At 45.1% G+C, this 23,579-nt stretch overlaps 2 protein-coding genes across 5 annotated transcripts in view; one reads left to right on the top strand and one right to left on the bottom strand.

The window, feature by feature from the left end:
* Positions 1–451: 451 nt before the first annotated feature.
* Positions 452–17,810, bottom strand: ARL5B (ARF like GTPase 5B). Its single transcript, XM_077268325.1, has 6 exons — positions 17,519–17,810; positions 12,230–12,290; positions 10,854–11,001; positions 8,294–8,377; positions 5,660–5,811; positions 452–4,449 (listed from the first exon to the last, which is right to left on the bottom strand). Exons 1-6 carry the CDS (start codon positions 17,562–17,564, stop codon positions 4,401–4,403), a joined length of 540 nt encoding a protein of 179 aa, XP_077124440.1. The 5' UTR covers positions 17,565–17,810; the 3' UTR covers positions 452–4,400.
* A 76-nt stretch (positions 17,811–17,886) lies between these two features.
* The window catches only part of NSUN6 (NOP2/Sun RNA methyltransferase 6), a 32,125-nt gene continuing 26,432 nt past the window's right edge, over positions 17,887–23,579 (top strand). Inside the window, exons 1-5 of one of the 4 annotated variants that reach the window (XM_077268320.1) lie at positions 17,981–18,090; positions 18,176–18,349; positions 20,192–20,302; positions 21,378–21,533; positions 22,062–22,141. In XM_077268320.1, coding sequence (XP_077124435.1) covers positions 20,228–20,302; positions 21,378–21,533; positions 22,062–22,141 — 311 coding nt within the window. In that variant the 5' untranslated portion in view covers positions 17,981–18,090; positions 18,176–18,349; positions 20,192–20,227. Of the gene's footprint in view, positions 18,841–19,232; positions 20,303–21,377; positions 21,534–22,061; positions 22,142–23,579 lie in introns of all 4 variants that reach the window. The other 3 variants (XM_077268319.1, XM_077268321.1, XM_077268322.1) reach the window with 3 other exon arrangements.

The following is a 23,579-nucleotide window of genomic DNA, read 5'->3' as shown; positions in this document are numbered from 1 at the left end:
ATTCAGAAGTGATCACACATTTTTCCTTTAGATTTTACTTTTCCCCTTTAGATCCACTCCTGGCTACTTATAGGATTCCAGCATTAAAGGGGGTTGTCCACTTTTAGAAAATTTATCAGGTCCGGGGGGGGAAGGTGCAGTTTTTTTTTTTATTCTTATTTAACAAACATGTTAGAGAGCAGCAGCCAATCAGCGAGCTTATCGGCTCTGCCCGAATACACTGTAGACCCCCCATCAGCGCCGCCACCAATATCGGATACTGGGGGCAGATTTTTAATATATAAAAAAAAAAATATATATATATATATATATATATATATATATATATATATATATATATATATATATATTTATTTATAAAATTATAAATATATATATATATATATATATATATATATATATATATATATATATATATATATATATATATATATATATATATATATATATATATATATATATATTTTTTTTAACTGCATCCAGAAACAGGGATTTCCTAAAAGACAACCCCCCTTCAGATTAATTGCACACTCATCATTGGTGCATATATTAAAAAGGCACTGATTTTTTTGTACCTGGTAAGAACACATTAAGGTTTGGACCAGTCCCTTTGGTATATCCCATACGCCTACTCTCGACATAAGCCGCGCTTTAGACCAAACAGCGCAATGGGTGAAGGAGATACGGCGGAGATAAATGCTGGGTCTATGGTGGCAACATGACCGCTTCTCATGAGGATTTCCTGTCCCATGAGACACAAGTGTCCAATCAAAGATTTACCACTATGAAGAAAGCGATAACGTATTTTGCCACATTAATTTGGCAAAAATTAGTTTTAAAAAAAGTTTAAGTTAGTTTATTATTATAGATTAACGATGGTAAGTATGCGTTCTGATTCGTCAGCCCTACTTTTTCCTAATGTGTCAACTTATTAGAAGACCGGTGTGTAAAATGGGAGCTGACCGTCTACTCATGTCATTACCCAAGCCGGTCTCCTTCTTCATGTATTCACCATGACAAAAAAAGGGGGATTTGCTTAGTGACTGAAATGAGCAGTCAGCCCCCTCATGTACTTTACAGGTAACTTTTGGAGAGTTGGCCAATATTTTAAGACATTCCAAAAGTAATCCGACCCCCTCCCTTGTGCATCAGGGGTCAAGCAGGCCCCGAGACGTCATACTTGATATCTGCCAGCAGACGTGCGAGAGGGGCAAGTATCATGTACCGGAGACGTGCGAGAGGGGCAAGTATCATGTACCGGAGACGTGCGAGAGGGGCAAGTATCATGTACCGGAGACGTGCGAGAGGGGCAAGTATCATGTACCGGAGACGTGCGAGAGGGGCAAGTATCATGTACCGGAGACGTGCGAGAGGGGCAAGTATCATGTACCGGAGATGTGCGAGAGGGGCAAGTATCATGTACCGGAGATGTGCGAGAGGGGCAAGTATCATGTACCGGTCCCATCTGATGACTAGGACAGATGTACAACACCCTCCGATATTGTCCGCGAGCTGCAGAAATCGTGGAAGTGAAGTCACCGACCCTGCTCACCTCCAGAAGTCAGAGGGTCAGATTACCCTACAGCAGAACATTTGGACAAAACAAGAGAATTCTTGGAAATCATGGCAAAATCAAGCAGTTTCCTTACAAATTTCTATTTGGAAACTTCTAATGCAAAAGGTCACATCTGATGGCTAACAAAAAAGAAAAAAAAGAAAAAGTATCTGGAGAGTTGTAATTAGTGTATGGTACATCCCTGTATTTCAGAAGGTCGCTATACAAATGAGGTATTGATTGGTACTTGACCAACTGGCTAGGATTTGCCAGCAATCTAGTGACAGCTTGACCAAGTAGGACGCGTTCAGTATTTGGTCAGTATTTTACATCAGTATTTGTAGCCAAAACCAGGAGTGGGTGATAAATACAGAAGTGGTGACGAGTTTCTATTATACTTTTCCCCTGCTTGTAGGTCAAAACCAGGAGAGGAACAAATACTGATGTAAAATACTGACCAAATACGGATAGTGTGAACGTGGCCTCATTTCTTACAAAAGGAAAAATGACCAGAAAGCGCCTCGTTCCCGTCCCCCCGCGATCTCCTCCACAAACTGTAGGTTTGCCCCCCGTTCACATATTCCCGATACTGCCGACATCAATCCACTGTGTGAGGCACCAGGCGTTACTGCGGGCGAGACGAGAGGGTCAGATTATCCAAAAATGAAGCAGGACACATGTAAAATCGTAAATGCATAAGGGTGAAAGAAAAAGTACATGTAACACCTGCTTCCCCAAATTCTAAAACTGCGCAACACCTAAATAAGTTGGGTCAGTAAGTCTCTAGAGGAGGACCTGGTTTCTACATACAGCCCTCAATATTGACCTTTTCATTCTGCAACCTAATTTTATATTTCACCTGTGTCCTTATCTTTATCATATATATTTACAAACAGAAAAAAAAACAAAACTTAAAAATAATCCCGTGAATAACGCAATATCATTACAACCACGGAGAACGTTGCGTCTTATTTCCGTACCATGGCTGGAGCGCGGCAGACGTAATATCCTGGATCTAGTCTGACCTGACCCATTATACCTCGTCCTCTCCTTCAAAGAGAGCAAAGATACAATGGTGTCAAATCAAGCGCTAAATGCCTCTTTATTCCCAATAAAAGATGCTGACGAGACCGCAGCAGACCAGCCCCGATATTACCTGACCTCTCCTCCCATCATGAAACACATCACCTGTATTAAAGGGGTATTCCCATCTCCAAGATCCTATGCCAAATAGACAGTAGGTGTAATAATATTAGGAAATACCTCCAATTAGAAATGTAGTATAGTTCTTCTGATTAGCTATGTCTCTTTTCCAATGTGCAGTAGTTTAGGTATCCATGATTACGACCACTCATAGTGACAGTTAGTTGTTAGTGGTCGTAACCATGGATACCTAAGCTACTGCAATACCCTGCACATGAGGCAAGTGACATCGCGAATTGGAAGAACTATACTACATTTCTAATTGGAGGTAATTGCTAATAATATTATGACTACATCTGCTACATATCGGGATATGATCTTGGAGATATAAAATATCAAAAAATGTATACAGTAATAAAAAGTCATAATATCCACAGTAAACAAAGGGGTTGATCCTTTCAAATATAATTCGTCCCTCGCTGTATTTTGTGTTTTTTTTTTTAAAAACCTGCGCTGTACTCACCTTCCCTGGGTCCAGTGGCAAGTCACGGTGTCTGGCATTGGCTGCCGATGACATGTCTGTTCTCCGCCAATGAACGCAACGGCAGAAACTCACCGGTAGACCCAGGGAAGGAGAGTACAGCACAGTTTATTTTTATTTTTAAAACAAAATGCAAAGAGGGAACAAACCCTTGAAGGGATTTTACTTGCAGTAAATGAAGACGTCGGCAGTGAAATTCATCTGAAATACAAAAATTAAAAAAAACGTTCCAGTAATTACACGTTTTAGGATAGGGCTCTAATGAGGAATTCCGTTACTAGAACTTGAATATCTGCAATAAAAACATCCTCCTGCCCTGAACACATCACCACCACTGAATAGAGGGATCCCCTGGTCACAAGACTGCAGCCAGGCGCTGAATGGAGCGACTGGTTGTGATTGCGCTTTTGTAGTCCCTTTTAATGGATGCATGGCACTGACGATACAAAGAGGCTCAAGAGCAGCGCTCAGTCATCTTGGTCAGAGGGACATTGCACATGCGCAACCAGCCAAGAGTATTCAACTTCTTTTGGTCGCAGTTCTGGCAATTGCTTGGGATCCCGGCACTGATCCTTTGTAAAAGTGTCAAGCAAAAACTCAAAAACTTAGAAGCAGGTTTACAAGTTATAGATAAACCTCATACGGCCCTTGATTTTGTGCAAGTATTTGCTGGTTGCAAAAAAAAAAAAAAAAAAAAAAGTTAGTAACATTTGTGCTGTAACAGATATACAGTTATTGACCCTTCGAAGTCCTGAATTCTCCAACGGTGACCAATGTCTGAGGAACGACGCCTTTCAGGACGCCAACTCCACAGCTGCAGAAGTGGCAGAGCTGCCGATCACAATGATGTAAGAGAAGTATTAAAAGCAAAAACCGCTATACTCCGCTCTCCATTTCATACAAAAAAAAACAAAAAACAAAAAAAAAAAAAAACAGCAGCTTTGTGCATTAATGCTCCGGATGTACAATGATTGTTCGGAAAATAGGTTGTCGGAGATTGTGTGTAGTGCGGTTGTCAGACCGTCCCTGACGCAGCGCAACTTGATTCAAGTGTGGCTCCGAGATAGATCCGATCCGCTTATAAAATTATGGAGATGTTGTAGTGTAAAAACGTACAGAAAACCGTCCAAACAGCAACCGGTGTCTCAGGGCGAGAACAAGTTATCTCACTCCGGTTCGGCAAGTCATCCATTCAAGACCTTGACACAACCTGCACAGGAGGGAAAAAAAAAAAGAGAGGGGGAAAAATAGTTAGGAAAGAAAATAAAATGTATATTACGGAATATAAGACAAGAGGTTTTTCACCCAAAGGAACGGGTGAAACGCACATTATGACATGTATTTTATGCAGCATTTTTCATGGTTTTTTGATGAAGATATGCAGGAAAAAAAAAAATCTTGTAAATATGCAATATGTGAACGTATACTTATTTTCAGAAATTCTGTTCAATTTTAGAGAGAAAAAAAACCAAAAAAAAAAACCCACACACTTGAAAGCCAGACAGGAACCAGGCCACTCTGGTGACTAATCCAAAATGGACTTCTCCCTGGCCCACTCCCCTTGAAAGGCAGATTCTACGCTATACGCACATGTATGGGGATGCCTGTCATCAAGTGGCGGGGCGCGGAGTAGACGGCCGGGGCGCGGAGCAGACGGCCGGGGCGCGGAGCAGACGGCCGGGGCGCGGAGCAGACGGCCGGGGCGCGGAGCAGACGGCCGGGGCGCGGAGCAGACGGCCGGGGCGCGGAGCAGACGGCCGGGGCGCGGAGCAGACGGCCGGGGCGCGGAGCAGACGGCCGGGGCGCGGAGCAGACGGCCGGGCACACCACTTGTACTAGTCACTTTTTCTGCTTGGCCTCTGGAAGGCTTTTAAAAATGAGTGATTTTCTCTGAAACCTTGCAGCAATTCCACGTAAAAAAAATTAATAATAAAAACCCCCAAAATACCTGGATGAAATTATACAGCCAGAGCCTTTTGCATGCTCCCATGGTTCAGACAGCATGATCGATTTTGACACAAACCCTCAAAGCATGACATATGAATGAAAAAAAAAAAATGGAACACGAATGAAATTAGTCTGATGTTTCTAGATGAAACACTGAGGGTTTTCCATATGTTTGTTTCAAATGGTCTTTACTGTATATACCAGGACATTAAACGCAGAGTCATCTCATTATTAGCAGACTGGAGGCCTAGATAGAGGCTAGATAAGGCTCTGTATGTGTTCCAGTCACTTGCTGGTCTCACTGGCAAGAGACAAATACAAGACATTTATCTAGAAACCATTCATTTCAGCTGCCAGAAGGCACACACACTTTGCAGCATGGCTCATGTAGACAATTGGAATATGCACTATGGTGGCCCGGGAAGGTTTATTTTCAGCTAGTTGGGGGCGACCGATGAATGCACCTTACGTACCCCTCTCCTGAGAGAGCACAGCAGGACTGGATGTGCCACGGATGATCCTTAATAGAGCTAAGGGTGAGGTATTTGGAGATGTCGGCCGCAGTCATGCATCCTTTCATATCCTGCTTGTTTGCGAAGATAAGAACTGCCGCCTTCCGTAAATCCTAAAAGCAAACATACACCATCGATATATATTTACCAAGCAGCCGCGCACATTTTCCACAAGTAGCAAATATACAAATATATGGACAGGGGAAACGTTCAGGGCGACTTTCTTTGTCCTGGCTTTTCTGCCCTTTAGTTGCCCGGGAATCGGATTTCTTTCCCTGCCGGCCTCCGGGGGATTAGGTCATGATATTCCGCGGTGTAACGTTTCCTGCAGTAATCACACAATTCATCGAGCTCTGGGGTAAGTGACGTAATCTGGCCCTGGACCGCGAGAGTCGGGATCATATTGCTGCTATAATAACCTCTACGGAAAGGACAGATTATGGGACGGCTCAAGGCCACACTGGAGGAGAGTCAGAGAGTCTATGGCTTCTATGAAACAAAAGAGTCAGATTATTTATTTTTTTCGCCGAAATATCAGCGCTACTCTTGTCCTTGTGCTGTGCCGGCAACATCAAGAGACTAAACTGCAAAACCAGGAGACACGGCCCATGCCCAGGTGCGGAGCCATTTCTGGGCAAAAGCGCGCCCTCTTCCTAAACCCACAAGGTTACTTCACATGGTACTTTTTTTCCCTCCAATTTTACAAATATGACAGAGGAACCTATATGTCCGTTCACTGGACCAGAAAAGTCTGACGTAGATTCTTTTGTGGGAATGCAACAAACCCTGCGTGTGAATACATGACGATTGTGGTGCAGATTTGCTGCGGGGGGCTTTTACTAATGGGGTCATCCACAGTGAAACTCAACATGGCAGGTCAATTTCCACAGCGAAGTTTAACCGGTCAGAGGAGATTCTGGATTAATCGGTCACATTGCTGCTATTCTCACCCTACAATGCAAACATGAGCACTAAAAAATCCGCACCAAGGTCACGCTGTATTTGCAAAAAATGCATCAAGCCCCCAAAACTCCAACATTACCAAACAAACCCAACAACATTGGAGTCACAGACACTATTCTGATGTCAAAGTTGCAAATTTTGAAAAAAAAACAAAAGTCATTTTTGCACGAAAAAGTTAGTGACAGATTTTCTGCTGTCTTGATTCGTGGGGGTAGTAAAGGGTGAGCATTGTTACCTGGGCCGACATATATTCATTATAAGACTCCGGCCTCACAGGCACAAATAAACTACAACTTTTCCAAAACTCTGACACAGATGATGGGGCTGAAGTCAGCGCGGACGTCAGTACTTTGCTGCCATCTTTGCACCCATAGATTCATCGGTCATGCTCAGACAATGCACGTGGGTTAGGGTACGCTCCCACATTAAGGATCTGCTGCAGTTATGACGCTGCACCGCGCCTATTACGCAGACTAATGGACACGCATTTATGTTTTTTACATATGTGGATTTTCCTCATTATTACAAATCTAAAAGGAAGATTCACATCCGCAAGAGAAGTTGACACGCTGCGGATCTGAAAGATGCGACGCATGTCAGTGTCCGCAGATTTCTAGAAATCCCATCCACTATGCTGGAACATCTGAGCGCTGCAGTTTTGATGCTGCGCAAATAAAAAGCAAGTCAAAACCGCAGCAAATCCTGAAAGTGGGAACATTCCCTTAAAGCAATTCCTTCTGAACAGTAAAACTACCGATGGAGTCATTTTGACTCCTCGTGATTTTTATTTCTCTTCTGTGACTACATTTTTCCCAATTCCAGCTGGAGACTCGGTGACTTTTACTCATTTAGGATGTGAAAAAAGATTTTGACAAATAAGTTTGGAAAAAAAAAAAGTACCTTTTTTTCAAAGTTTACCTTTACTTACCAAAAGGAGTCATTTTGACTCCCTACTATATTATGCAAGTCTTTGTCTCTGAAAGTTATTATTTTAGTTTTCATTTTAAATGTTGGCTTTGACTTAGAATAATAAGCATTTTTGCAAATATGCTCGACATATACAGGACATCCGTCAGTGAACGCTCAAGTTGGCTACATCATTTCTGTAGAATACGGCCTGCAGTTTTTCTAATTGCTCATATGGCTAGGAGAACTATGCTAAAGCCTGACGATATTCTTGCTATTTTGCATTCTATACATTAAAGTTACAGGAATACCAGAAGCAAGAAACTCTAAAAAACAAAAACGAGCCAGGAGTCAATATAGCTCCATTCGGTAGTTTGGGGTGGGGGGGGGGGGGGGTGACCAGTCTGGCAGTCCTAGTGTTAAAGTCTGGCATTTGTAGTGAGTGAAGAATGAGAGATTTTGGATCGGGGCTTGCACTCTAACAGCCAGTAACCCTTTGGCAATGATCCGATACTGCCGGACGTCTGACCGGACAAAATAGCCGAAAAAGATACAGATTGTGAGCGGCTGTCTGCATACTCTGACCGATATTCGGCTGTCAGACACTGCGCCGGCTGCTGGAGGAGAAATCATGGTCACTAGATGAGGAGCCACTTCAGCTAGAACATGCAAAAGTGAAGAACTAGAGCTGTAAAGCCGACATTGCAGGATGTGCGTCTGACCCACCTCGTGAGCGAGCATTCGGTAGAGTTCCTCCTTTGTGATGGAAAGTCGCTCTCGGTCCGTGCTGTCGACAACCAGGATAATGAACTAAGGAGAAACAAGAAGATGAGTTTCTAGATCATCAATAACTGTTCCTAGATAAGAGGATCTGATCGCTCCCCGACACGTGTAAACGCCAATGATGTAGCATCGTTACACTTCATTGTCCCGTCCAATATTGTTCCTCCTGGAAGTTTATGAACAAATTGACAAACTGTTGTAAAACGTACCCTGGTCAACGGGCGCACAACCTGCACAGTAGGTGAATGACATGTGTCCTGATCGTTCGGGGGGGAAAGTGCACAGCTGGGGAGTGCTGGCCCCTTCTTTATTTCCCTGATCAATCAGACAATCTGTCAATCAGACACAGATTGTCTGATTGATCAGGGAAATAATGAAGGGGCCAGCACTCCCCAGCTGTGCACTTTCCCCCCGAACCACGGTCTCGATAGATGTAGACCCATTGTCCCCACCTATCAGACATTTGGCTACACTATCTACATGCCAGTGACACTGCCCGCACCAGCCATCGTCAGCATGTAGCATAAGGAATGGTGAGCGGCAACCGACAACTGGTAATGCAAGTTTTAGCTAAAAGAGCAATGAGTGGAGGCCATGTTTCCTGAAGTTCTGATCTCTCTCTCTCTCTAGGAAGTGACCTGTGAGGTTCGCACAGCCTGAATCCGTGTTGATCCCCAGTTTTAGCTACTTTCCATTTTCCCCCTACCAAGAGAGGCATTTGAACCCAGGACCCCAGCGCTCCAAGGCTGCAGTGCTAACCACTGAGCACTGTCATTAGTTGTGCTGCCCGGAGGCTAAACAATTAGAGAAGCAACACAAAAGGCGGCACTCATCCAGTGTGCACACAATGCGCCTCTATTCATAGACTATAGATCACGGAGGTGCAGCACTTTCCCCGCGCTGTCACATCAATCAGCTGATGGGCCTCCAGGAGGATTAGCCGCAGCACACGTGAACACAATCATCCATGACAAGGTTTACAGGTCAGATGTCGGAAACTGCGGGCGCCTCGTGGCAAAGATTTCTGACAGCGCAAAAATAATGAGAGAACAAAGTAATATTCACGCAACTGGGTCCCATCGATGTGGATAATCAACTATTCCGGATTATTGGATAGACGAGGAGGAGACGACCCACTTGTCAAACCGTCCAGTACACATTAAATAACCCTGTCCTGCGCAGCTAGTCATTTCTTAAGATTTGTATTTTTCCTCTGCTCCTTCCAAAAGTCATAACTTATATTTCCATCAAATTTTTTTTTTTTTTTTGCGTGGGTTAGGTTGCAGTTTTGAATGACATTAATAATTTCCTGATATTAACAGGGAAAAAAAATTCTAAATGTACATTTTTTATTTTTTTATTTTTTTTTTTTTAAATACACACCACTAAGAAAGGAAATTCTATACCTATTTGATCTCCCTGTAATCGTACTGATCTGAATTCATCTTCTCAGATCATTTTTCCACCAAACAAAAAAAAAAAAAGTGTACATACAAAGAAACAACACTGGTAGTATTTCCATAATTTTTGTTCTTTGTGGTGTTTACCATATGACTCAATTGAATATTTTTATAAGACTGGAATATTACTGTTCATGTGGCAATAGAAAATATGCCTTTTTTCAACTAAAAGACTATTCTAATATTGATTATATTAAGGGGGAGTTTAAAAAATTGGCTTTTTAAAATACTTTGGTTAAAAAAAAAAAAGCGAACAATTTTTAAAAAGATGCCCCCCTAGGGGACTTGTTCCTGCGATTATTTGATCACTTTTAATATATATGACAATACTAAAAACCATCACAATCCTGAAACTTAGCTCCCTATACTCCCTTACCAAACTGATGGGATTAAAGTCAGCAATTATGTAATGTTTATGGGGGTCTCTCCCTTGACAAAGGACGCTGAAGGAGACAAAAAATAAATAAAATTGGGCCACTTTAAAGTTTTTAAATCCCAAAATCTGGTCTCCCAGCGGAAGATAAAAAGAATACAGATGCAGATGAAACAGACACTGGAGACGAGTCCTGTGGACTCGTCAGAGGTTTATGTTCGGGAATACGCCAAGGTGTGCAAAAATGTTCTGTAAATGGACAATTTCTCTTGCGGCTCCACCAGACCTGGTCACCAAGCTTTCCTAGGTTCCTGAATAGCAATTCTCTCTTGTTGTGCTATTATACAATTGCCATTCAGGAGTCAAAGCTGCAGACGATCTCAGTAATAACCCAACTACTCCTGACCAGGTGACTAAGCGGCAGTCTTGTATATTTTGATTTTGCAATGGACACGCTCTGAGTACATCCCGTGAGAACAGTTTTTGCGCACCTGCCCTTGCCCTTTTTGCGCACCTGCCCTTGCACACCTTTACCACAAATGCTGAATTTTCCACTAAAGGAAATTGTAAACGGAGATTCTTAAGTGTGTGCAAAAACAAGCTAAAAAGTCATGGAAATGCTAAGGGGACAAAGCCGGACAGCGGACAGGAACGTGTGGCCGCCGGTTACCTCGGTGTTGGAATAGTAGGTGTTCCACGATGAGCGCAGCGATTCTTGACCTCCGATGTCCCACATCAAAAAGTGGGTATTCTTCACCACGATCTCCTCCACGTTGCTTCCGATGGTCGGGGACGTATGAACCACTTCATTCATTAAACTGGAAAAAAAAAAAAAAAGTGAAAGCTAAAGATGCCTTCATTCTACAGATTCTACCCTTAATAGGCCAAGTTCTGGCCGACCACGGGTTTTATGACCTGCACTAAAAGTATCACATGGATTCACGCTGCAGGTAATTTGGACCGGTTGACTAGACAGCAAACCGGGTGGTGTGGCCATAATGATAAAATGTATGCGAATATCAGCTGTGGGAATGAGGCCATAGAGTGATAAAGGAAGAGGGAATCCCGGCCCAGCTTACTTCGGCCTAAGGGGCGAGGAGACTCGTTGACGTCCTGCCCGATACCTGCTGGGCCATGTGCGAGATCGGCAGGGATCGTACACCTGTCCTATTCTAATGACCTCAATGGGTATCAGTGGATGTGTCACCGGTCCGGCTCGCTCCCCAAACCCAATCTTCGCTGTAATGGGGAGACCACTTTAAGACTGGAATTATACAAACAGTTTTTTTATGCAATTCCAGCTTATTTTATTAAACCAGGAACTGGAACAATTTATTCTAATGTTTATTTTCTTATTGTTCCTATAGATTTTTTTTGTTCTATTTTCTGTACATTATTTTGGGAGCGTGAAGCATCTTTCAGGTTAACTGCATTCATGTATTTGCAGCCAACATGGACCACAAGATATTAGTGTCTGGAGATGAATCATGACTTCTATGGGGGGTGTGGTGGGCTTGTTCTGCAGAGAGGGGGAGGGGAGCTGTGTGCACCATATTATGTGAATAGTGGATCCCAAATTATCGATCATTGTAATCCTGTCTGTGAGGAGACTGCCGAGAACTGATCTCTCAATTCTTCGCAGTGCTGAACAGGGACCATATAGAGCGAGACATTTCTAGGTTCCCCTTGGTTTTAGGAGTGTGGGGGGAAACTGGAGAAACCAAACTGCTGGGTTATTCGCTTCCTACAAAATATACCCCAGCGTGTCAAGGTTAGGAAGATTAAATTGTGAGCCCCATGGGGCGAGGGCGGCAGATTCATACAGTGGGTACTGCTGTCAGTCTGGCAGGTTTGTGGCACAAGGGGCTGCAAGAAACAAAATCATCATCTTCAGTAATAGGCAAATTCTTACGGGAAGCTCCGGCGTTTCATAGAAAACATTCCTTATAGATCCGGCTCTTCCCAGCGCTGCCTAGATAGTATTACATAACACGGGCGTGCAGATAGTCAGCGGTCACTATGTAACGTCTAAGGACTAATACTTACAACTGATAGAGAATCGTGGTTTTTCCAGCATTATCGAGTCCCACAATGATCACTTTGTGTTCTGCAATGAGAACATTTAACAGGTTAGGAGGGAGGATAAACAAAAAAATGCGTACAAGTAACTTGATCCCTTACACGGAGTCGTGATATTACTGACAAAGGCTACAGAGCGCATCATTGTTATAAAGACGACGTTATCAAATTCACCCTTAAGATCCAGAACTACATACAAAATTCTGCACCGACAACTGTGCATTAACAGGTCATTATAACCAAACGAAAAAAAAACGCGACAAAACTCCAAACATATTTGAGTAATCAAAAAATTATACAAACGGTGAACACGACGCGCGTTTCGCCTTGAGAAAGGCTATTTTTGCCGAAAAGAGCGTCAAGGAGGACACTCTTGGACTCACTCCTGACCGACTATGGGTAATGATACCAATTGATCTCTTTATATTCTGGGAGTTAGATGTTGACTCATTAGGCTTTATGGGAGACGTGCAATATCTGTGATCACATGTCGTAGCATTGGATATGACCTGTTTAGCCTTTGTTGACAATCCATATAATGTGCTCTGAGTATCCCTTTTGTATGTGCGAGTGGGTGTAACCCCCTCCTGTTCTCAGTTTGTACCTGGCTATCTAATAAATTATTTTTTGATTACGCTAAATATGTTTGGAATTTTTTGTTGCGGGTTTTTATTGTTTGGTTATTATGACTAGTGCGATTTTTCCTGTATAATGTCCACCATTATATGATCACAGCACTATAATATTAGATTAGTTGATCTAATTAGGCTACTTTCACACTAGCGTCGGACGACGCACGCCGAGTTGCGTCATTGCGATGTACCGACGCTAGCAGTGAATGCGCCGCACAACGGGGGCAGCGGATGCTGTTTTTCAACGCATCCGCTTCCCCATTGTGAGGTGCGGGGAGGCGGGGGCGGAGTTCCTGCCGCGCATGCGCAGTCGGAAAAGATGGGAACGACGCACCAAAAAACGTTACAAGCAACGTTTTTTGGTGGCGACGGTCCGACGCAACCGTCGCACGACGGTTGCGACGTGTGGCACTGCGTCGCTAATGCAAGTCAATGGAGAAAAAAACGCATCGTGCAAGCACTTTTGCAGGATGCGTTTTTTCTACAAAACGACGCATAGCGACGTGCAGTGCACGATGCTAGTGTGAAAGAGGCCTTACTGTGATGTATGGGGTTTTCGTGAGATGGTTTCATTAACAGGTCACTGACAATTGTAAAAAAAAAAAAATAAAAAAGTCATCACCTACCAAAAAGATACCGTAAGTGACAACTTGCCAATTGTTCCTCTTCCAATTTGTACCTTTAAGGTACAAATAATTAAATTATCAATATCACGGTGTCCACCATGAATCAGGAAATTAGTGGCCGTTTGCAGATCACTTCCGCTACGCTGCTCGGCGCCACAGTCACCGCTACGCTGCTCAGCGCCACAGTCGCCGCTACGCTGCTCGGCGCCACAGTCGCCGCTACGCTGCTCGGCGCCACAGTCACAGCTACGCTGCTCGGCGCCACAGTCACAGCTACGCTGCTCGGCACCACAGTCACAGCTACGCTGCTCGGCACCACAGTCACAGCTACGCTGCTCGGCGCCACAGTCACAGCTACGCTGCTCGGCACCACAGTCACAGCTACGCTGCTCGGCACCACAGTCACAGCTACGCTGCTCGGCGCCGATAAACATTTCCCTCTACAGTGCTGCTGATTCTGAACATGTACTACGTAGAGAGGGGAAAGCAAGAATCCCTCATTTCTGCGGTTACTAGTATTCACCCAATAGCTCAGAGACAACTGAAAATTAAGAGTTTGCAGAGAAGAAAAGTGTTGAGAAATGAATACAAGTCATGTAATGGTCCAAAATACTGTTATTCCTCATACACATACAGAGTACAGCTTATTCTGAAAAGTCACCAGAGACTAAAAGATAGATCTCAACATTAAAAAAAAAGAAGAAGTACCAAGAGCCTTCACCTTTAGGTTTATGGATACTTTATTCTGTGCACTATTAAATATATATTTACTGTTGACTGGAAATCATCAACAAGCAGGAAACAAAAAAAAAAGAAAAAAAAGAATGAAGACCCATCTCGTAATTTCTGAATCAGCAATTTGCTACAAGTAGTTATTACAGGTAAATAATCACTTATAGGATATGGATACAATATTTTCATCTTCATTGTGAAGACGGAGTTGGAGTCAGTACATTTGCTCACCGATGTCTACATGGGGACACTGACGGTTCATTGATTTTATTAGGATCTGCTGACAAATTTCCGCGCACAGGGAACCTGATCACAAAGGGGGCTGCCGAGAGTAATGATCCCTTTTAATAATGAAATACGAGTCGAACAGCAGACGACTGACTGATGGCGCTGCTGAATCACTGGGCACCGCTGCTGCAGAAGAGGCGATACCATCTGTCCTTGGGCTCCAGACTCTCACCATCAGAAAGGCTGCATCTACCATGAGCCGCCACATCACAGGTGCGGAGGATCTGGCCTCGCCCGTGTAAACAGCTCGAGGGATGAGACTCACCGACGTCTATGCGGAGGAGAAATATTAACCGCCCATCTCTACGCTGCAGTATACAAGCAGAAGGTGAAGAAAGAGCAGCACTTAAAAGACCACACGCACCTTTGACATATGTTGCCATTAAGTAAATGTAACCATTAACTTTCAGTCTGCAATCATTTGTTTTCACACCCCAGATATGAAAATTACAGCCTTATCTAAGTTTTAGATGTTTCTCTTGTGGGAGTGTCTCTACCAGTAATACAGGATGGAGTGAGGTCTGTGTGTAACCAGGGTGCTGCCATCGTCACTTGCTTTTATGTAGCAGCACAGATTCTATCCTGCAATCACTTCGCATGTGCTCATTCCTTTTCTACAATCCATTTTCTCTGCCCTCTCAGATTGTAGATACTTTCTCACTCCATTTTCAGAAGATATGCTATTGAAAAGGAGGTAGTCTAGTTGCCAGCTATCTCGCAGAGTGCTAATGACTTCTTGTCCACTTTTCTCCCACTGGTAGCACGCATGCTCGATCGTCACCCCATTCAGTCTCTATGGGTCTGTAGTAAGAGTGCCCTTCTCACAGCGCCCTGCAAAAAAGGGGAGTGGCGGACATAGCCCTTTACACAGAGTCACCACACGGTGGTCCTAAGCTGGAGACATGCCCCTATGGACCTCCAGACAAAGAATGACCTAAAGAATTAAAATCAAGGCAAATGAAGCATTGTACTCGTGCCTCAGAAAACCAACCATCCGCATTGCATTAATGCTGGTCGCATGGTGGAGAAAATATGATCAGTCCGTTTTGCTTTTGAATAGTTTTGCAAAGTGAACGGCCAACTTCTCAAGTCTCCATCAAGAACACCGATCACCGAGGTGAAGACACACAGCGGTCACCTCCCACACCAAGGCAAAGATATAACAGTATTGGGTGTATGAGGTGACCCCTGTGTGTCTCCGCCTGGCTGTAGGATGACTGCGGTGTGGATCCAGCCTATATTACTGGTTGGGACGCTCACAAAAAAACAAAACAAACACAGGCTGCAACAGCATAGCAGATGGACGGAGGGCAGAAAAGAAATGCAGGAATTAAGATTGTAAACAAATTTAGTAAAAAAAAATAATAATAATGTTTAAATGTGACACAGGGACCAAAGCCTTTAAAGGTAATTCTATAGACACAGACAATACAGTGGGACCGCAAGGGCAGAACAAGGGGCGTAAAGACTGGTGTAAAATAAATTACGGAGATATATAGACACAGTAACACGAGAGGCCTCCGCCGTAGGCGGCACAAACGGCCCGTGTGCTGCCTGACGTCAGACGTGACATATCTGTAGATCAGCCCTCATTCCAGCAAGCAGTGGAGTGACCCATCCCAACCCCCGCCATACAAGAAAAAAAAAGCTGAATTTTGACAGTGGGTGGTGGAATTCCTCTTTTGGAACAGATTCATAAAAGGGTCCTGTCACCATACTTGATGCCACCTGCATACATTATACGGCTCTTAGACCTGATGAGACTGAGGTAGTTACTTTGAAATTCCATCTGCAAAAGGCTGTGCACTCCTGAAATTAAAATGAGTATTTTATGAGCCATGCTGGAGCCGGATGATATTAAAGGGTTACACCGGGGAGATGAAACCATTATCCTAATGCTCATAGCTACATAACTATTAGGATAACATGAACAATGCGTGTCCATCCGCACAGGACCCCTTTAAGGCTCATAAGTCATAGTAATAGGAATTTATAAGGCAAGCACACCTTCGTCTAAGACCTGTTGAATAAAGTGGGCAGTTAGTGTTTAAGGGCACGTGCACACAGGTGGCATCCAATGTGTGAGCTACTCAGGGGAAATGTATGATGAAAATGAACAAGACAACAGCAGCGCCAGGCAGCACACATAACGACTGCAGTAAGCACAGAAATCTGGATGGAAAATCCGCTGCATATTCTGCACACAGCCTGAAGCAGCTCAGGGGCCCCTCACTATCGGTGCGGCAACGTTACCAGACTTGTAGAACTATAGCCTAACATACTTTCAATCACTTTGAGGGAATCCATAGAGAGCAGACAGAGGGGGGGGAAAGCGGAGGAGAGGATGATGCAAGTGGTGGGGAGCCGGTAAGGAGCAGCCAGGGACGAAAGGGGGGGGGGGGGAGCAGCCAGGGGAGAGATGACAAAAGAGGGGGAGCAGCCCAGGGGAGATAACGCAGGAGAGGGGGGGAGATAACGAAGGAGGGATCGCGCACGGGGACGCCAGCAAGGAGGGATGATGCACGGGGGACGCCGGCGGGGAGGGATGATGCACGGGGGACGCCGGCGGGGAGGGATGATGCACGGGGGACGCCGGCGGGGAGGGATGATGCACGGGGGACGCCGGCGGGGAGGGATGATGCACGGGGGACGCCGGCGGGGAGGGATGATGCACGGGGGACGCCGGCGGGGAGGGATGATGCACGGGGGACGCCGGCGGGGAGGGATGATGCACGGGGGACGCCGGCGGGGAGGGATGATGCACGGGGGACGCCGGCGGGGAGGGATGATGCACGGGGGACGCCGGCGGGGAGGGATGATGCACGGGGGACGCCGGCGGGGAGGGATGATGCACGGGGACGCCGGCGGGGAGGGATGATGCACGGGGACGCCGGCGGGGAGGGATGATGCACGGGGACGCCGGCGGGGAGGGATGATGCACGGGGACGACTCTTTGTGTGCAGCCGGCAGGCACTTGCCTTGGTTGCAGAAGAAGTTCCACAGCTTCGCGAAGATGAGGCCCATGATGACAGAGGCCACAGCCCGGCCGCACCGGTCACATAGGAGGCGCGTGTTGTCCGGTCCGAGCAGTGCCCGTGTGTCAGGCCGCAGGCTCCATCCGCCCTCACCCGAGGGAACAACCAAACACTCTCCCACATACACCGCTCAACAGCTGGCTGTACACACAGCTGCGCGCGCACCTCACGCACGGCCCGCTCACGTCACCAGACGCCTGACGTTCCAAGGCCGTTCTGGCAGTAAACCACGCCTTTCTTCAGGATCAAACTACATTGGCTAAATCTAACACGCCCATGAATATTTTCATCCAATCCTACATTGGCAAAGTAGGAACGTGCTGATTCAAGCTGCTCGATGATTGGTTGTTCTAAATTGTCGTTCACAAACTGTAAATATATCCTACCAACACTACATCTCCCAACATGCCTCGCTGCAGAAGCTTGTATATAATGTGTATGGAACAGCCCACACCAAAGATGGCCGCTAAAGCCTCGCAAAGAGAATGTGAACACTAGGGCGAGAACTGTGATCTGTGAGGGGCGTGGTAGATACGCTTACTTCTCTAATACCGTGCTGTCTTCTCTGCTTCTTCACACCTCTATGTCTTCCCTCCCTAGATTGGTCTTCAGAGTCAAGGCCGCCTCAGGATTACTGTGTGTTCCAATGAGAATTCTTCGCTTTTATCATTTCTAATGTCGGCTAAGAAGACGCCCGTGCACAGGTTCAGCTGGTGGTGGAGTGGGAAGATTCGCCTTTGCGGATGTTTGACCCCCACTGGTGTCCGTACACAGGTACTGGGTGTGTCTGTGGCAGCTGCAGGTTCTGTGCAGGGTCGGTACCGGCCGCAGTCAGGACTGTATGTGTCCCAGTGTCGGGTGTTTATGTGCCGTCTGCTCACACCGTGGACAATTGCCCCAACATTTACTGCTAAATGGCAGCTTTGTGCTTCACTTGTGTCATAATCATAAATAGTAAGAACTCTCCTTGTGGGGAGTCCAGGATTAGAAAACATGGCTGTGTTTTTTTTTTCAGAAACAGCGCCCCTCCCTGTCTATGGGTTGTTCGCGGTATTGCACCTCCACTCCATTCATGTCAATGGGATTGGGATGTAATATCGGTTACGATCCAAGGTCGGTGGTTGTGCTGATAATTAAGTGGCCATGTTGTTCTAATTTTCATTCTCCGCCTGAAATTTACTCTAAAAAACCTAGCGCTTTACTCACCCTCCCTGGGTCCGACTCTGAGTCTCTGCTGTTCTTCCCAATGTCTGTTATTGTCTGCAGCGCTGACATCCTATTGACAGCACTGCAGCCAATCAGTGAGCTCAATGGCAAATGCTGTCTCTGTGATTGTCTGCACTGCAGCGCTGTCGTCCTATTGACAGCGCTGCACCCAATCAGTGAGCTCAATGGCAAATTCTCTCTACTCAGTGATTGCAGCGCTGACGTCACATTGACAGCACTGCAGACAATCAGTGAGCTCAACGGCAAATGCTGTCTACTCAGTGATTGTCTGCAGCATTGACATCACATTGACAGCGCTGCAGCCAATCAGTGAGCTCAATGGCAAATGCTGTCTACTCAGTGATTGTCTGCAGCGCTGTCATCCTATTGACAGCACTGCACTCAATCAGTGAGCTCAACGGCAAATTCTCTACTCAGTGATTGTCTGCAGCATTGACGTCACATTGACAGCGCTGCAGCCAATCAGTGAGCTAAACGGCAAATGCTGTCTCCTTTGTGATTGTCTGCAGCGCTGACGTCACATAGCAGACAGTAACATAATGGAAGCAATGGCTCAGACTCAGCCTTGGTCCCGGGGAGAGGGAGGAAAGTGAAGATTGATAGATTTAAAGGGACGGTCCGCACAGAATGACCGTTCACACCAAGCACAGGCGCTCGGTGCGGCCGAACAGTTTAGTGCACCTTCCCCTGCTCGCTTTTCCTCTTTGCAAAACTTTTCGCTGCCGATTTGTACATTAAATGGAGTAAAATCCACGGCATAATGTGCTGCAGACGCAAATGTGCCACAAATGAAATTTCCTCTGCAGATTGGGACCTCGGTGGGTTCGGGTGTGTGGTGCCGGCTCTGGAGGTGAGGGGCGGCTGTGTAAGGCAGGGTTCACATCAGTGTCTAGGAAGGGGTCTCCTGACCCGAAATGACAGCTGATAAGTGTGGACTATATACTGTTACATGGGACTGCCGAGTAAAATGGAGGCGACTTTAACCCTTTAAAGCGAGTCGGTCACCCCCGAAAATGCAAACTCAACTAATTAAACCGTTATTTCGGGGACTTTGCCCCTATAGAAATCACATTAGCAGAATACATCTCATTGTTATAATTAGTTAGAAAACTCTATATTCCATATGCAAATGAGCGGGTCTCTGCGTGGCGCCCTGACGGCCTCAGTGCTGGGTGAGTTCAGGCAGAGGAGCAGTCAGTCCAGCAGGAGGAGGCAGCAGCGTTGGGCGGGGAATAGAGCTGGAGTGACGGCGGCTTCAGATCTACCATAGCTCTTCAGCCCTATTTGCATATATTTTTCAGTACTTGCCTGCGGGTGTAGGCCGTGCGAGAGCGTTCTGTCCTATTAGGAAATTCCACGTGGCTGATGATTGCCTCCTTGTTATTGCAGTTGTCTTTCAGGAGTTAATTGCATCTCCAGCGTGAAATGTCATTCTTCCCGAAGATTCGTCTGACAGCAGAAGTGGAGGATTATCTGCATAGTGTGTACTGCAACAACGAGGTGAGTGACAGCGTGCACACTAAATGCACTGCTGGGTGTGATACAAGCTCGCATGTGTTTGAGGCTCCAAGCGCCCCCAGGCTGGTGCATCAATCATGGATCACTACCCCTCCATGGGATTAAAGGACATTTCCGGTTTTGGAAAAACCCCAGCTTCCAGTTGAAAGAAAAAAAAATTGACCAACGCTTTACTCACCCTTCCCTGGTCCAGCGCTGGGTCTCTGCTGCTCAGCCCAGTGTCTGTCAGAGCTAATGGCATGATCTGCCGAGCTCACTGATTGTGTGGAGACTCAGCGCTGGACCCGGGGAGGGTGATGTATTCTAGTCATTCTGACGGATTCTCTTTAAAAGTTCCCTGTACTTCCAAAGTGATGAGCACCAGGTGTCAATTACTTCTTTTAAGTGTTGTCAAAAGTAATCTGGCTCCACCAGCAGAGGCACCGAGCCGGATTACAAGAGGTAGTGGCACATTTTTCTCTTTGCTCGTGCTCTTCTGTCCATCTAACTACATACAAACGTAACAGAGGCAGGCTTACAGTTCGGGGCAGGAATACCATTGAACAATGACAGGATCAGAACCCACTGGGTAGAAAAGGATGATCCAGTACATATAGTGCTGGCAGAATACTGATTAAAAAAAAACCAAACAAACCTGCCCACTTAAAAACAGTGGATAGCATGTTACAGAGCATGTATCACTGAAGGGGCGCCTCCTTCTTTGATAAGCAGCTCACTGTCTATTGCTGTGTACACCGAGAGCCTGATGTGGGTGGGGTTAACTGTGGTGTGGGCGGGGTTAACTTTCTCAGCTCTTTTCCATTGCTAAATCTAAAAACTGATTTGCATCACAACTGCTGCACTCTGTAATCTAAGTGACACATCGCTGGAATCAGGGTCTCTGTCCCTACATCATGCTGCTCTCAGATTCCATAGCAAAAAAAAAACCTGCTGACAGATTCCCTGTAAACAACAACTTTGTTAATACATTTTTTTTCCAAGACTATTTAATCAATAATCTTGCAGTTTATATATTTATATCCTTATGTCTTTCTTTGTAACGATGGTTGTGCTGCAGCTCGTGGCCGCGTTGGGAGCAGATGAAGCGGAGAGGAGGTTTGTGTGTCTGCAGCGTCGCCTGTCGCATCCTCCGTCCTTTACCACCATCCGTGTAAACGCCAGACTGATCTCAGGAGAAAACGCAAAGCAGCTTCTGGGGGAAGAAATCCGCAAGGTGACGTTGTCACATTGCCGCCATCATCCGCTGCTGGACCAGATCCCGGGTTCATCTTCCCTTAGATCTCTACATTCTGTCGCTCCTCAGTTATTTCTCCTGGAAATGTAGGAATCAATTGACTGCTGTACGTTACCGTTCTTCCTGCCGTATACACCGATTGGACGGTATCAGACTATCGCTCCGTAAATCGGTGGCAATCGCCTACACGTTTCACCCGCCGTGCGTCCTACAGTATATATCTGGCATCAATTGTGATGAACTTATCCACCAGGACCCATCACACTTCTTAAAAAGTTGTCAAAGTTGAAAACTCTTTTGACATTTTGAAAAATATGGCTATCTATGTATCTCTCTATCTATCTCTCTATTTATCTATCTATCATTATCTATCTATTATCATCTATCTATCTACAGTATAATCATCTATCTATCTATCTATCTATTATCATCTATCTATTATTTATCATATCTACCGTATCTATTATCATCCATCCGTTCCCTGACATTTGTGACCTTTCCTTACAGCAGTTCCCCAGCGTCATCTTCCCGATTCATCGACATCCCCAACTTGATGACCTGTTATTAATTCCCGCCATCGGACCCAGGTCAGTGAGAAGTTCTGTTCACATTATTGATTTTCCTAACTGCTTGTGTCACTTTGTTAACCCCTTCCTACCAATGCTATTTTTTTCCCCCGCTTTTTCATCCACCCTTCTTCCAAGAGCCACAGGAAAAGTACCGGTAATACATGTCAGTGGCACTGTTCACTTTACAATGTAATGTAATTGAAAATGTGCAATAGAATTCAAGTGGCTGGAATGGAGAAAAAAAAGTGCATCAATCATTCATTCATTCATTCTGATTTGCTTATATACACTCCCTGACAGAAGTTATGTCGCTTATCCATGTTATGTAAATATAAGCTTATAACCTGATGTTAAATTCATCCATTGGTTGTATAAATTATTCTTTTGAAAGCTGAAACCCTCCGAAATGTGGTTTAGGTTAAGACAATAAATTGGCATCATTGCAGAAATATTGATCAGTTAATGGACACAGAATGGTCAGATTTTGGCAAGACAAAAGTTTTGTCGCCCACAGAACGTAATGTGATATTCAAACAAATAATTACATTAAAATACAAATATATGTTGCATAACATTGGTGAATAAAGTTGTGATGCTATTAGAGTCATATTTAATATTTTGTGTGACTTCCATGAGCTTGAAGGACTGCATCCATGCGGTTCAACAATGATTCATACAATTTATTAATGAAGTCATCAGGAATAGCAAAGATTGCAGTCTTACATGCCTCCCAGAGTTCATCTAGATTCTTTGGCTTTGTCTTCCAAGCTTCCTCTTTCATCCTACCCCAAACATGCTCAATGATGGTCATGTCTGGTGACTGGGCTGGCCAGTCCTTGAGCACCTTGATCTTTTTTGCCTGGAGGAACTTTGTTGTAGAGATGGATGTATGAGATGGAGCACCATCCTGCTGCAGAATTTGACCCCTTTTAGGATTTGGAATATAAGAGGTAGCTAATACTTCTTGATATTTTAGGCTATTGATAAATGTTTTGCACACCCCCATACTGAATGTTACCCCAGACCATGATCTTTTCACCACCAAATTTAACTGTTTTCTGTGTGTATTTTGGATCCATACGGGCTCCAGTAGGTCTCCTGCAGTATTTGCGGCAGCTTTGGTGTAATTCTACTGAAGATTCATAAGAGAAATCCACCTTCTGCCACTTTTCCAGCGTCTATGTGTTTAGCAGGCTGTGGGACTTTGCAAATGAAACGAAGTTTTTTATTTGCCTTTGTTTAGTTCTGGCTTCTGGGCACTGATTCCACCATGGAGGCCATTTCGAGACAGAATCCTACAAACTGTTCTAGTTGACACAGGGACTTGAGGTGACCAGGCCTGTTGGAGCTCTGCTGCAGTGGAAGAGGGGCTTGCTATGGATTTTCTAACCAACAAACCTTCCTCCTGAGCACTTGTCTTGTGGGGTCTGCCGGACCTGGGCTTGTCAAACACATC

The sequence above is a fragment of the Ranitomeya variabilis genome, chromosome 6 (assembly GCF_051348905.1).
Source record: "Ranitomeya variabilis isolate aRanVar5 chromosome 6, aRanVar5.hap1, whole genome shotgun sequence".
Classification (NCBI taxonomy): domain Eukaryota; kingdom Metazoa; phylum Chordata; class Amphibia; order Anura; family Dendrobatidae; genus Ranitomeya; species Ranitomeya variabilis.
This window is presented reverse-complemented; position numbering and strand designations above follow the sequence as displayed.

Excerpts from the sequence above, each read along its gene's own strand:
- ARL5B (XM_077268325.1), bottom strand. The coding sequence starts at position 17,564 with ATGGGCCTCATCTTCGCGAAGCTGTGGAACTTCTTCTGCAACCAAG. Across the intron at positions 12,291-17,518 it reads GAACTTCTTCTGCAACCAAG|AACACAAAGTGATCATTGTG; the intron begins GCAAGTGCCTGC and ends TTCTCATTGCAG. Across the intron at positions 11,002-12,229 it reads ACCACGATTCTCTATCAGTT|TTTAATGAATGAAGTGGTTC; the intron begins GTAAGTATTAGT and ends TTTTTTTTCCAG.